General features: G+C 42.2%; 1 protein-coding gene across 1 annotated transcript in view; it reads right to left on the bottom strand.

Annotated features, from left to right (window-relative positions):
- Positions 1–15,413, bottom strand: part of ADAMTS20 (ADAM metallopeptidase with thrombospondin type 1 motif 20) — a 3,636,702-nt gene that overhangs the window by 1,785,276 nt on the left and 1,836,013 nt on the right. Inside the window, exon 21 of the mRNA XM_044087413.1 lies at positions 4,724–4,888. Coding sequence (XP_043943348.1) covers positions 4,724–4,888 — 165 coding nt within the window. The remainder of the gene's footprint in view (positions 1–4,723; positions 4,889–15,413) is intronic.

The following is a 15,413-nucleotide window of genomic DNA, read 5'->3' as shown; positions in this document are numbered from 1 at the left end:
AGAGGGCTGTAAAGAAAATGTCTGGTAGTAATCTGAGTGTTAGTAATAGCTCTTTGGTTATTGCAGCTAGGAGCCAATCATCCAGATATGGGAACATCCTGATGCTTTTTAAACACATTAACTGTGAGTACCTCCATGGTCCTGCTGATCACCTGGGAGGCTTTCATGAGACTAAAGGACTTCAGCTGACTCCTGTCGAAAACTACAGAAACCTCCTAGACTCCTTTGTGTTCCTAATGTGGAGATAGGCATTCTGAAGGCGAGTGGAACAAATTGAGTTATGTACTCTGAGGCAGGGTAAAATTGCTAATATTTTTTTATGAAAAGTTTTAAACCACTGAGATCCAAAATTGGCCTGAGTTCTTTACTGTTCTTTGGAACCAAACATAATACTTAATAAACTACTGACCTTTTCTGGTCTGGTGGGACTTCCCTAGATAGCTCTGTTTAGAAGGAGGTATGACACCTCTTGAAGTGCCACCTGCATTTGACTGGATGGAACATTTGGTAATGGCATCTCTGCTGATGTGGTGGCCTTTGGAAAAATGGTACTGTATAGACTATGAATATGATTTGTCACACCCAAATGTCTTGTGTGATGGCCATCCTTGCAGCTAGTGTACCCCTAGTTTTGTGGACCTCTTCCAACATCTTGACTGACATTAATTGAAGGGGCCAGTTACGCCATGGCCAACTCTATCAGAAGGGTAGTCAAAGGGCTGATGTTGGGATTTCTAGACCTACAGGGATTTGGAAACCTTCTAATTCAAATCAGACTATGACAGCAGACAGCGTCTTACCTTCCTGATCACACTTCAGTTTTTTCTTTTACTGATGGTTGGAAGAGTGAAGAACTGTCAAATACAGTGTTAGTATAGGACAACTTAAAGTTGTCTGCAAAATCGCACAGAAGGAGCCTAACATGGCACCAATGCATTATGTCACTGCCTGCTGCCCTTGCTGCTCCATTAGCCGAGTTACAGTACAGACACATGGAGAGGTTTGAGATGCTTACTGTGGTATTCTGAGTGGTCTTCAGGTGCTTAGAAGAGTCCTGAGTCATGGACTGACCCAAAGTATTAAAAGTTTGCTTTGCTAGAGTTTAACACACTCAGGGCAAAGAGCCGGAGGAGCAAACATGCTTTCCCATCCTGTTTATTTTCTTAGACTCCTTATTTGGAGGATAAAAAGAAAACCTTTCTGCAAATTCTTTTTGGTGGCTGCAATAATCACAGTCTACTACAGGACGTTTGGACCAGGGCTGCCTATCCTTAGGGGGAAGCAAAGCTTTAACTGGACACCTTGAAATGGCTTCTAATGTATTAGGTTCCTGCCAAACCCTCCTGGTGACCAAGTCAATAAGAATAACTGCACAGGAGGGACAACCCATGAGGTAGAAGGGGCACAGCTGCATACCTCAAAGAGTACATCCTCATCTGAGAGGGTAGGAGATGGCCAAAATCCCCGTTTCATTAATTCCAGGATTTCGCCAAATGTGATGTCTTCTGAAGGGGACCAGGGGAGCCCACTCTTTCATACAAGCCAGATGTAATGGACTTTGAAGTAGAGTCTATGTGTTTCCTTTTACATGATCTCTTCATCAGGGCCTCCAGCTGTGACTGGTCAGAGTCCACGGAAGAGTCATATCATACTTGTTGCAAATCTCTGAAAGATATACGCCTGCTCTGTCCCAGGCAGCTGTAATGAATGGGGATGAAGATGGGGATCTGTGGGTTGAGCTAGTAGCAATGAAAGCCCTGTCAACAGCTTCGAAGGGGAGGTAGCTATGACACTTTTTATGACCTTGAAGGTAGATCCAGAAACTATATGGATGAGCCCATCCCTTGGAACCAACTCCAATGCCAAGGCTGAGGTGGGTGGTGCTGAGGAAGGGAACTCTAGTACTGGGTATCTGGGAAGTCTCAAAGTGGAGACTGGAACAACAGGTTCAAACTCCAAGGACCCGGACACTGAGAATGGTTCCAAACATGTTGTCCTTGTAGATGGTGCTGAGGACTCAGCACCATGCCCCTGGGTCTAAGACCCATTCAATTCTGAGGGAGCTGGTGTGGAGAGAGCTGGATATGAAAGTATCAGCAACAGAGTGGAGAGGCTTTATGGTGCCAAAGTGACAGAATCCAGGAGGATAATTGGCTCCAAAACCACTGATGCAGTAAAGAGTACGGGAGAAGGAACCTGAAGAGGTGAAGGGGGGGGGGTCTAACCCAATCTGCCTTGGTACCATAAGAGGATTTGGAAGGGATGATGCCCAGTTCTCTGTGTCTTCAGGAAGGCCCTCATCATTGGTTCCCAATCTGCTTCATAAACACTGATGTTGTTGTCTTTCGGCTTTTCCTGGTTAGGAGTCGCCACAGCAGAACTCCGGTCCGCTAATGATTGGCAGTAGATTTTCCCGAACTCCGAGGTGCCAGCTCCACGTTCAACCTTCAACTAAGGCACGCCCATTTACGCATGTCTTTCGAATGCCCACCCAACTGCGGGGAGAACATGCAGACTCCAGACAGAAGGCACTCCCCACACTCCAGCCGAGAATCGAACGAGAGAACCTCTTGCTGGGAGGCAACAATGCTACCGCTGCACCACCGCGGAAGTCCAGGCTCTCTGCTTCATACACACTGCTGAATAAATAAACTGATTTAAAAGAAGTGCTGGGGGGGGGGGGGTCTTGAGGAAAGAAAATAAGACAATTCTGGTTGTGAAGAATACCGGACAAGTGACTTTGTAGAGGACTTAAAATTGGAGACTTGTAGAGTGGCACAGTGGTGGTGGTGCTGGGGTCCCCTGGGCTGCTTGGAAGAACAGCCTGATCCCCATTCTAACATTTTGTGGACTCTCTATCCCTGTCCTTATCCTCCTTCTAATCAGGGATTTCTGCCTGTTCCGGAGGAAGGCATCCCTTAATACCTGTTTACTAAAGAGTGAGGGGTCAAGCCCTTGCAAACAGAACAGCCCACATACAGATGGCCGGGTCCTAAGCAGACCACAGAGAGATCATGTGAATTTTACAGTGGAAGCTTGTGCCTACATTTGGTACATTTTTAAAAAGTCTTAACCATAGTTACTAAACAGCAGCTACAATCACAACAATAACTGTCAAAATATGAAAAAACTATTTTATTAACTATTTTTTGGTTGAAAGGAATGATACCAGGCAAATGCCTCAGCACACAGAAGTTGAGGCACCAAAAAAAAAAAACAACTAAAGTTACAAAATAATTCAACAAGTACAAAATGTTAATATATATATATATATATATATATATATATATATATATATATATATATATATATATATATATATAAAAAACTAATTTAAATATACTAACCATACTAACACTGTAATCTCAAAGTATGCAAAAACTGGGAGCAAATAAGATCTGAGGGAAGCTCACAAAGGATCATGGGACAGTTGGAAGGGTTCGATGCACTAGAGAATGGCCAGATAAGGTCTGAGGAGCAGCTCAGTGTCCAACTATTGGATCAGGCAGACTGATGAAACAGGAACATTTGTTTTTTTGAGTGTAACTGATTTAAAGGGTTTGGGGAAATGTTACCTCAAAAGACAGGTGGCTGCTTAAAATGTATAAATGAGAAAAAAATTGTGTTATGATGCAGGAAGAAACTGCAAGTAATGACAAGTTAGTTAAAGAAGTGAAAGGAACTGCAACTTTAATTACTGACTAATTAAAAAAAACGGAATGAAGGGATAAAATAAGTAAATATACAAAGAATTCTAAGAGATTTAATGTGAATAATTTTGTGTTCTTTAATTAACATAGGTTCGTACTAGGCTATCGGCCCGAAGGCCTACGTAAGCCTAGCCTACAAGGTTCCCTGGCTTACGCCACCCAAGAAAGTTATTTTCCTGTGCCACTGTCGAGCAGAGACACAGAAGTGATCCCCGGGGTGTATTTCATATTTCCCATTCACTCAAGATTTTTCTTGAAGAGTGCTAATGAAGAACTTTGCTTGACATAGATGGGTAGCCTGTTCCAGAATATGGGAAGTCTCTGGGACAGGACTCTATCCCTCCAGCATGTCTCGTTTATTCTGATGACAAGGTTTAGGTCCCTAGAGTGTGTAGCTCAGAGGGACTGGGATTTCTTTAGGTGTAGCATGTCCAACAGCTCTGGGTTTAAGCAAGTCAAAGATCTTGGAGCTTGCAGCTCAAAACAGCAATACTCAAAGTTCTGAAATACACAAAAACGTCTGTAGGTGGTAGGCAAGCCCCCTTCACCCCAACATATGTGCAAGCCCCTTATCCATAAACTATATACATATATGCTAATTCTGAGGACATTCAAACTTGAACAAAAGTGAGAAAATGAGAAAAAATATAAAACTCACCTTCTGCCTCTTCTCCAGCTCTGTAACACTAAATTCAGTTTGTGATCAAGACAGTGCTCACATTCTAAGCTGTCCATCAATTCAAACCTGCAACATCTGCATTATAACATTGTGCTGTTTAACTGCAGGTCAACAAACAGTAGGTTTTCTGTATCAAAGTATATTATTCTTACTTAGCAATTACAGTACTTTTTGACAGATGGTTTAACAAACTTTCTTCCACTCACCATTGCTTGTGTACCACATGCAGTTGATATGACAGTTTGCTTTCCAATAACAGTAATATTCACATTTTCACTACATTTTAGTTGATCACAATGCCAGTTATGCAGTTTGGTAATGGAAATAGTCCTACCTCACTCCATTCAGTAGCAATCCATTCAGGACAAGTGATGTCATTGCAGTTCTGAGTACCAATCTTCTGACTTTGATTACATTCTTTATCAGCAACACGACGACCAAGATTATTAATACAGTAAGCTTCTCGAGCTCTTGTTCCACGACCACAGCTCCTAGAACACTAAAGAGAGCTCTACTATGTTAACACAAGGTATACAAGAAAAACAAGTATACTTCACACAGTTTTGTATAGAGTCATAAGCTTTTATCACTGCCTACATATTCACTTGCAGTAAAATTAGACTGTCTAAACAGACTAAGACTTAAACCCGCTTTCACTTCTTTATGCTTTCATTTTGTTTGAAAAGCCTTTATCATCAGTCAGCACAAAGCCATCACCACATATCTTACTCATCAAATGAAAGACCTTTCCTGTAGATTAACAGAACTATCGACCTGGTGTCACAGGCAAAGTAGAACTTATGCTAGACATGCTAACTAACTGCTTCTACACCAGCATACTTAGCATCAAAGCAAAGTTGCAGTGTAGCCTGTAAGAGCACGCTCAATGTAACAGGAGCATTTTCTATTCTCCTGAGACAAGTATGCACTTTCCCCATCATGCAATTCCTGAAGTACTACTTCAGATACAGGTCAACAAATAAGGAACACACAAACCACCAAGAGTAAGTACAAAAAAAAAAAAAAAAAATTTAACACCAGTACCTTACTTTCTTTATTCAGCAACAATGATCTGGCAATTCTCCTTCAAGGATCAAAGTATAACAAATTCAGCTGTTTTTTTATATTACAACAAACAGCCTCTTAACAAGATCCAATAATGCAATTAATTTAAATAACAATTAATGTCTGCAAATCATATACACTCTTACACAAATATATAGTTAATAAATATATAACAAAACAATTTATACAAATTCAAAAATATTTTCACAGATTATCCATATATAATTTATATAAATATAAATAGCTAAACACTTAACCATTTAATTTCCTACTTCCTGATTTAAACCATTAGGCAACAATGTTTGGAATTTAAATATCATTCTAGTTTCCAACTCAAGCAATTTACTAATATAGTTGCCCCCTCTAGGTAGAAAGGGTTTTGCAAGTACACAAAAAAATAATCGACAATCAGAACCCCCATGCATTTCATAAAAATGATTAGGTACAGGACTTAATTCATTATGATTCCTTACATCTCTAAGATGTTCAAGGACCCAAATTCTAACTATACGTTTGGTTTGCCCTATGTACCATCTAATATTAGGACAACTGCATCCCAGAATATAAACCACCCCTGTTGACCTGCAAATAAAATAGTATCTAGAGGGGGTGACTATATTAGCAAATTGCTTGAGTTGGAAACTAGAATGATATTTAAATTCCAAACATTGTTGCCTAGTCTGTGAAAATATTTGTGAATTTGTATAAATTGTTTTGTTATATAATATATTTATTAACTATATATTTGTGTAAGAGTGTATATGAGTTGTAGACATTAATTGTTATTTAAATTGTTTAACTGTATTATTGGATCTTAAGAGGATGTTTGTTACAATATAAAAAACAGCTGAATTTGTTATACTTTGATCCTTGAAGGTGAATTGCTGAGGTGCCAGATCATTGTTGATGAATAAAGAAAGTAAGGTACTGGTGTTAAATTTGTGTTTTTCAACAAATAAGGAATTTTCTGTGCCCTACCACATGGTATATGTCTGTACCAGTTCATAAAGCATAACAGTAATTTGAATTTTAATGGAATAAATAAAGAAGTTTTGTACTCACCATAATGTTCCATGTGTGTTGCCCATCTCATCTTCATTCTTCACTGGTTGGGGTGGGAAGTGATCCTCAGTTCAGACTCAGCCGTATACAAAAGCTCGAGGACTTTCACTGGCTCGTGGCTGTATCCCTTATCCCATCATGCTCTAGTAAAGCTCCCCAGATCTTGTTTGCTGATAACAACAGTTACCTAATGGACTATTACAACATGTTAGGACAATGAAGAAGGTCAGAGAACATACTTGCTAAATGTAACCGCTTGGTCCTCCAGGAACCATAGGCTGGGGGAAGGATGGTGGGATGTAAGAATGAAGGCGAGATGGACAACACACATAGAATGTTACGGTGAGTACATAACTTCTTTATGTGATGTTGTCCTAGCTCGCCTTCATTCTTCACTGGTGAGGACAGTGTCCCTAGCACCATATTTCTTGGGTGGCTCACGGGAGAATATTCTTCAGAACAGTGGACCCAAAGGAGGCCCTGTTCCTGGAGGCCAAATCCACTTTGTAATGAGTGATAAAGGTATGAGGCCTTGCCCATGTTGCAGCAGCACAAATGGTATCAATTAGTAGTCTAGCGTGAAAGACAGAAGAAGTTGCTACAGCTCTCGTAGAATGATCCTTGACTTTACAGGGAAGATCTTTGTTGTTAGATTTGTATATAAAAGTAATACAATCTGATAGCCATTTTGAAAGTGTGACCTTAGATACAGAAGTACCTTTCTTGTAGTCTGAAAATGAAACAAATAATTGGTCAGATTTTCTGAAGTCCTTCTTACGTAAGTAGAAACTTAACTGTCTATGTTCATCCAGTTGGTGCAGCATATAACCTGCCTTGTTGCCATAGTTGGGGAAAAACACTGGTAGCTCCATGGATTGATTTAAATTACACTCTGAGCATACTTTTGGTAGGAAGCATTGGTTTGTTCAAAAGGATACTCTTTCTTTGTGGAAAAGCATGTGGGGGGGCTTTATCAATAATGCTTGCAACTAAACCCATCTAGCAGAAGTGATGGCAATTAAAATACTCGTTTTCCATGTCAAGAACTTTAGATCACACAATGATGCAGGTTCAAAGGGGGAAGAATTAAGCAGGATAAAACAAAATTTAGGTCCCATGGTGGTAGCAGGATCTTAATGGGTGGTCTTAACAAAACAGTGCCCTTCAGGAAGGCTTTGCATAGTCTGTGAGACATCAGATTTGGGGCTAAATCGCTTATATGAAAATTAGATATCGCTGCTAACTGGACTTGGATGGTAGCTGCAGCTGCGCCTTCATTAAATAGCTTAGCTAGAAATTCAAGAATAGAACTTATAGGAACAGAAAAGGGATCAATGTGATTACTTAATGGCCAGGAAGAAAATCTTTTCCATTTACTCATGTATAGTTTTCTTGTGGAAGCTTTATGAGACGAGATCAAGCTATGTTTCACAGAAGGAGAAAGGTTAGGGAGCCTGGCTATATCTGGAATTGGAGCAGCCAAGCTGTCAATTTGAGGATTTGAAGAGAGGGATGGAGTGTTCTCGACACATGAGTCAGAAGGTCTGGAACTGGGTCCAGAACCCACAGCTCCTCCTGGAGATGAGGTCAAAAGAAGGGGGACCAAATTTGACGTGGCCAGTATGGGGCAACGAGCATCAGATTGCTTCCCAATGAACTGGCTTTCTGAAGAACTTTGGGTATCAAGGGAAAGGGAAGGAAGGCATACAGGAGACCTGAGGGCCAATCGTGTACAAGTGCATCCCTTGGTGACTCCCATGGAAGGGGGATTAGGGCAAAATAGCTGCTGCATTTGGCATTCATGGATGTGGTAAAAAGGTTGCAGCAAGGCTGCCACATTTGGGGAAAATCATCTCCGGTACTTCTTGTTTTAGGGACCACTCGTGAGGCATCAGAATAGCTCTGCTGAGTTTGTCTGCTATCACGCTGGATTTCCCTTGAATGTGCGCTGCTATCAGAAAGTGCTGCGAGGAGGTCACCCACTGCCATACTCTCAGGGCTTCTCGACAAAGGGGGCAGGACCTGGTTCCTCCTTGTTCATGTACCAAATAGCTGACATGTTATCTCTCTGTACTGCAATCATTCCCAGCGGGAGAGAGTCCTGAAGTGCTTGCAATGCCAAAAGCACTGCTCTCATCTCTAGGAAACTGATGTGCAAATGGGTCTCGTGATCCTACCAAGTGCCTTGGACTGTCCTTCCCAGATAATGCCCCCCCCCCCCCAATCTGGGATGGGCCTGATGTTACATGAGTGGAGTGAAGCCACCTGCGAAGGTCTTTCTTGTAGAACTCTTATCAGAATTTTGTGAGACATGGGTATTTCCTGCAAAGACCAGTGAGTGAACAGTAGCCACTGCAGAATTCTCATGTGCATGCGTGCTAATGGAGCTAAGTTTATCACTGCTGTCATGGTTCCCAAGAGTTTCAAAACTGTTCTTGCCTGTACTCTTTTCTTGGAAAGAAGGTTTAAGACCTGATGTCGTAGAATTAAAACTCTTTCTGGAGGAAGCTTTCCCATCAATTTTGTTGTGTCTAGATCTGCCCCTATAAAAAACGATACATTGAGATGGCAACAAGACAGATATTTTGTAATTTATCGTGATTCTCAGGTGACAGCAGTGAAGTGGTGTGGTGTCTCTTGTTTGTAGTAGTAGATGTTCAGTGGTGGCTGCGGTTAGGAGCCAGTCATCTAGATACAGAAACACTCGGAATCCTAGATGTCTCAAGTGAGCCGTGACCACTGCCATGCACTTGGTGAACACTCTGGGGGCTGTAGTGAGACCAAAGGGCAGGGCCCGAAAGTGGCAATGACTGGTTCCCAGCCAAACACGCAGATGCCTCCTTGATGGCCTGTCCATTTTTAGGTGGGAGTATGCATCTTGAAGGTCTATAGAGCACATCCAATTGTCTTTTCCCAGAAAGTGAAAAATCAACTGCAGTGTTACCATCCGGAACTTTGTCTTTCTTACTGATTCGTTTAATCTGCTGAGGTCCAAAATGGGCCTCCAGTCCCCTGTTCTCTTTGGCACTAGAAAGAACCTTGAGTAAGTTCTGGATCCTATCTAGTCTGCAGGGAATCTTTGTATCACTCTTTTGTACAGCAACTTTTGAATTTCTACAGTTGCCTGTTCCCTCTGACTAGATGGAACATCCGGGCTGTTCTTTATGTTTGGGACGGAAAGGGAGAAGGGTATAGAGTAGCCTCTGGATATGATACTTTGTACCCATTTGTATTTTGTTATTTTCAGCCAGGCGTCTTGGTACAAAGATAAGCAACCATGACTGCCTCCAGAGATGGACAGACGGGCCTCCTTTCAGGACAGCTGAAAGTGCCTACCACAGAACGAATCCCTGTCGCCCTGCTTTTGTGTACCCCCCTCTGCTGCGTGGATGGCGTCGCCAATTACTACTTCCCCTTCTGCTACTGGGGGAAGAGTCACTAAGTGTGTCCTGAAAACTCTCTGGGATTTTCGGAACTACATCTTTCCTCCCTTTTGACCTTTTGGGTAAGGTCTAGAAGGTAGGGAAAAACAGACTCTTACGGCAGAGAGAGATTTCCTTCTTGCTCATACCTGGTTAGTGTGTCCTTAACTTTCAGCCCGAAGAGGGACGAGTCATTGAAGGGGGCATTGGAAAGGGTAGATTTAAAGGGATCCGTAAAGTCATATAAGTGCATTCAGGAATGTCTCCTGATTTTGCAGACCCCCCCCCCCCCCGCTGTGTTGATGGCATCTCCCATTACTACTTCCCCCTCTGCCCCTGGGGGAAGAATCACCATGTGTGCCCTGAAAAACTCTCTGGGATTTTTGGAACCACATCTTTCCTCCCTTTTGACCTTTTGGGTAAAGTCTAGAAGGTAGGGAAGAACAGACTCCTATGGCAGAGAGAGTTTTTCCTTCTTGCTCACACCTGGTTAGTGTGTCCTTAACTTTTGGCCTGAAGAGGAACCAGCTATCGAAGGGGGCACTGATAAAGGTAGACTTAAAGGGTTCTGCAAAGTCATATAAGCGCATCCAGGAATGTCTCCTCAGGGAAATTCCTGAATCCGCTGCCCTATTCGGTCCATTTGCTGCATAAGAAATAAGCCTCATGTTGGAGTTATCCACAGAGTTTAAGGTGGAGAGCTGACAGGAAACCTTGTCTGATATCCCTGCAGCTACTGAACCTTGTGGAGTACTTCTTAGCTCCTTTAGGAGCTCTCTTTGTAGCCTAGTAAAGTGCGTTAGGTAGTTCAGTGATCTGAGTGCAAAGGTCGATGAAGATAACATGCACTTTCCGTATCTATCCATCGTTCAAGACTCCTTGTTGAGCAGATGGAAAGATGAGGATGTCTCTGAAAGTTCCTTTTTGTTGGCTGCCGCCACCTCCATAGCATCCACTGGGACACCCTTAGTAAAAAATTTCTTGTCTGTAGGTACAGTTCATAGGTTGGTACTAGGCTATCGACACTAGGGCCTATACAAGCCTAGCCATAACAATTCCTTGGCTATTTCATCCCACAGTATTTACTTCCCTGGACCCCTGTCTAGCACGGCGACTGATGTGATCCCCGGGGTGAATTTCTTATCTCCCATCCAATCATCAAAGTTCCTTTTGAAGAGGGCCAAAGAGGTGCTTTGCTTGACATGTATGGGCAGTCTATTCCAGTATGGGGAGTCTCTGGGTCAGGAACCTATCCCTCCAACATGTTATGTTCATTGTGATAAGGTTTAGATCCCAGCAGCGTGTCTCTTGGGGATTGGGATTTCTTTAAGTGCAGCATGTCCAACCGCTCTGGGTTTGACATGGCTTTGTATGTTAAGCAGAGATCACCTCTGAGTAGACGATATGCGACAGAGTATAGGTGGAGTTGTTTTAGACTGTCAGCATAGGGCATCTGCTTTAGGCCTGTGATTCTTTCAGTGAGGTATTTCTGCAGCCTTTCCAGTTGTTGCAGATGTCTTGAGAGGTACATACCAAATGGAGCGTTGTATTCTATAATGGGTCTAATGAGGGATGAGTACAGCGAGACAATGACCTCCTTTTTTTCTGGATGAAAAGCCCCTAGTGATGAGGTCTGCCACATTGAAGGATCTCCTGCCTGTTGTGGCGATGTGGTTCTCGAAGGTGAAACCACTGTCCACCTGTGTCCCTAAGTCTCTTATCACACTTTTGGTGTTTAGTGTACTGTCACCTATGTGGTAAATTCATGGGTGCATGTTTTTCCCAAAGGGGATAACTATACATTTCTTGGCATTGAGCTTGAGCCCATGGCACTGGCACCAAGCATTTGTTTCTGTAAGGCCCTTTCGTAGAATATCCACATCATTTGGGGATTCAATAATGGCTCCTAGTTTGCACTCATCTGCGAACTTTGTTAGCCAGAGTCCCTTAGTGTTGGCCTGTACTTCAGAGAAGTAGATGCCAAACAAGAGCGGTCTCAGGACTGAACCCTGAGGTACTCCACTTGTCACTTGTCTAGAGCTGGATTTGGAGTTGGCTACTTTTACAGTGTGGGTTCTGTCAGTAAGCCAGTTGGCAACCAATCAAGTGACGTAGGGATTAATGCCCAGCTTAGTACATTTATCTATGATTCTAGAGTGGAGGATGGTGTCGAAGGCCTTGGCGAGGTCCAGACAGACTGTGTGGACTACCTTACCCTTATCCACGGCTCTGGAGACTGATTCGAAGAAGTCAATCTGGTTCAGGAGACAAGATCGGACCTTCACAAACCCAAACTGCGTGGGGTCCAGTGTTTGAAGGTTGCCACTGTCTTTGTTTATCAGTTATAAATTTGTTTGTCCTCTGAGGAACAGGTTCCACTGAGTCTGGAGACTCCCACGCCTTTCGACTGACTAATTCCATGAGCTTGTCGAAAGGCGGAGACACCCAAGTGGTGGAAGGGGGAGACTCAAAAGCCTTCATATATACAGACTCTTCTACAGAAGGGTTGATGGACTTCCAGCCGCCTCTCTGTTTAAGGATTTCTAGGATGTCAGCAAAGGAGACATCCTCACAGGGCAACCGAGGGGACCCATCTAACTCATCAATGTTTGTGTCCAAAGTGACTGACACCTCTGGGGAGTCTAAATGCTTCCTCTAGCAAAGTCTCTTATGAGGGACCTCTTCAGAAGTGTATTCTGTAGGGGTTCCAGAAGAGAAAGGTTCATCTGATGGGACATCCTGAGGCCTAGGGTCTCCGTGTGTCTGTGGCTGGTGTGGTGTGGAGACAAATGCCAGTGCCTTTGGGGGAAGAATGTCAGGATCCAATAGTGGAGCTGTCTGTGGAGACGGCACTCTCCTCATCACCTCGAAAGCCTCCCTCCCCTGATCCGATGACACCGCTGGCTCCGAAGAAATAGAAGGCATCTCTGGAACCAAGGGGATTGGCTCTGAGTCCTACATAGGAGACAAGCTCACCTGCGCTGAAGCCGCAAGAGGCAAGTTCAGATCCAACAAATGTTCGATCCGATTCTCCTCCCCGGACCCAACTGGACAGCGTTGGCTCCTCTATCCCTCGAGTTCAGATGGAACCGAAGATGTTGGAGCAGATGTCGGGCCCAAAGATCCCAGAATGGGTCTTGGCACCGAGGGTTTCACTATGCTGGATTCAAGGCATTCCAGCTGCTAGGTCACAGGTCATCTCGGAGGAGGAATCGATGTTGAAGGGGAGGTCTTGGTTGGTTCCGAATCCCTCAGGGTTGGAGCCAACAGAAGCTTGGCCAGCACAGGTATCCTTAAAACTCTGTGCACCACCCGATCCGGGTCATCATCAGAAAGACTCCTGGAGGACAGAGAGGTGGGAGTAGGAGATCCTATTGATTGTAGAACAGGTGACCTTAAAGTAGGGGAGACTGGTACCAATTCTAATTGACCGGTTCCATAATTCAAACTCTATCGGCACTGATACTGAAGGGGCCAATGAGGGAGGTTTTCCTGCCCCAGCAATCTTTGGGTCTGGAGATGCAACTTTGGTCAGCTTTTTAACTGGCTTCAATTGGCCAGAAGAAGGAGATGACCATTTTCCAAATCTGTCAGATTTGGATGTAGGAGACTTGCTCAATTTTGAAGATCTCTGACCGTCTTTTAATGCCTCACTGAATGGGCACTTCAATAAACCTGCTACTATAAGCTTGTTCTTCCTTTCAAGCAGCACTCTAGAACTAAAAGAGTGGCAAACAGAACAGGATTCTTGCAGATGCAAAGCTTCTAAACAGTATACAGAAATAGTGTGTCCATCTGTGATGGACATTTTTTGGTTACATTTCACACACTTCTTAAACCGAGACATAACCAGTATATTAAAGTCAACAAGAAATATAAGAAGGTGTCTAACTACTCAGCAGTCTAGTAGACAAAATGAAAGGTATCACTATACTCCAAATCTACATATATATATATATATATATATATATATATATATATATATATATGCTGTTCCCCCACTCTACCTGAACTTCAAAACATTACACAAGAATCATTTTCGCAGCTATACAATGCTCATCTTCTACTAAATCCTAACAAGACCAAACTTCCTTATCTTCCTGCTCTCCAAATCCAACCAAACACTCACCTACTGCAAGATCCTCACCAAAGACAATACCATAATTTCCCCTTCAGATCACACCAAACTTCTTGGTGTGGAGATTGACAAACTCATATTTGATGTCCATATATCGCTTACCATGAAAAAAGTACACAAAAAAACTTGGTGCACTTCACAGAAACAGATTATACCTGACCAAGGCAGCTAAATCCTCTATTGTCTACTCCCAACTAATATCCACCTTTACTTTACGCATCACCAGTGTTTACCAAACTTAGACAGTCCAACTCAAACAGGCTTGAATCTGCTATAATAAGATAGCAAAATTTGCAACATGTGGACTTATTTCATTATTACAATATGTTCTATTTGCTCTTACTCCATCAAACTGTAACAAAATCAATACCTGTTTTTTATATATGTTTTTTTTAAATCTATGGTATTCTATGTATCTACTGTCTTAATTGTATTTTATTACTATGTATATTCTGCTCTGTTATATACTGTATGTCAAGATATATACTGTGACACAATTTATGCTTGTAGAGCTTTTCTCCCCGAGCCTCCACTGAAAAAGGACCTGTGACCAGTCGGAATTTCCCAACAAACAAATGTAAATAAAATAAATTTTACATATATATATATATATATATATATATATATATATACATATACATATATATATATATATATATATATATATATATATATATATTTTTTTTATCAACAAGAAGAAGAAATATATAACAATTACAACTGAAGAAAAGGAAGGGGTGGCAGTTTTCTAACTCAAATTAAGCTGCCTAGCTCAAAATGGAGGGGGAAGGGAGAAAGATGGCCCTCTAACTTAAACGGGCAACGGCAGCCCTCTAACTTAAATGAGCTGCCAGTTTTAGTTAGGAAGAAGCAGCAGGAACAACTATTTTCTTAATAACACTCTAAACGAGTCTGTAAAAAAAAAAAAAAAAAAAAAAAAAAAAAAAAAAAAAAAAAAAAGGCTTTAACACTAAACATTAAGCTGGAATAGGGAGTACACAGGCCTGATGAAGAAAAAAATGACGGCTAAAAGCAAAGCAGAAGAGCAAACTCTCTTAAAATAACAGAAAACTACTTAAACACTAACCGCTAACTAAATAACAGCCAAAAACTGCAACTATATTAATAATGTGAAGAAAAAAATTGTTCAACATAGCCAGAGCCAAAATGGAAGCACCCGATCTGTTTAGCAGCAAATGAGATCTGGGGAGCTTTACTAGAGCATGATGGGATACGGATACAGCCACGAGCCAGTGGAAAATCTCCAGCTTTTAAATATGGCAGAGTCGGAACGGAGGATCGGTTCTGTACCCAACCAGTGAAGAATGAAGGTGATA

This window comes from Protopterus annectens, chromosome 11.part0 (assembly GCF_019279795.1).
Source record: "Protopterus annectens isolate FY-2018-M chromosome 11.part0, PAN1.0, whole genome shotgun sequence".
NCBI classification, from domain to species: domain Eukaryota; kingdom Metazoa; phylum Chordata; order Ceratodontiformes; family Protopteridae; genus Protopterus; species Protopterus annectens.
The sequence above is the reverse complement of the archived record's forward strand: the minus strand, read 5'-3'. Positions and strand labels throughout refer to the sequence as shown.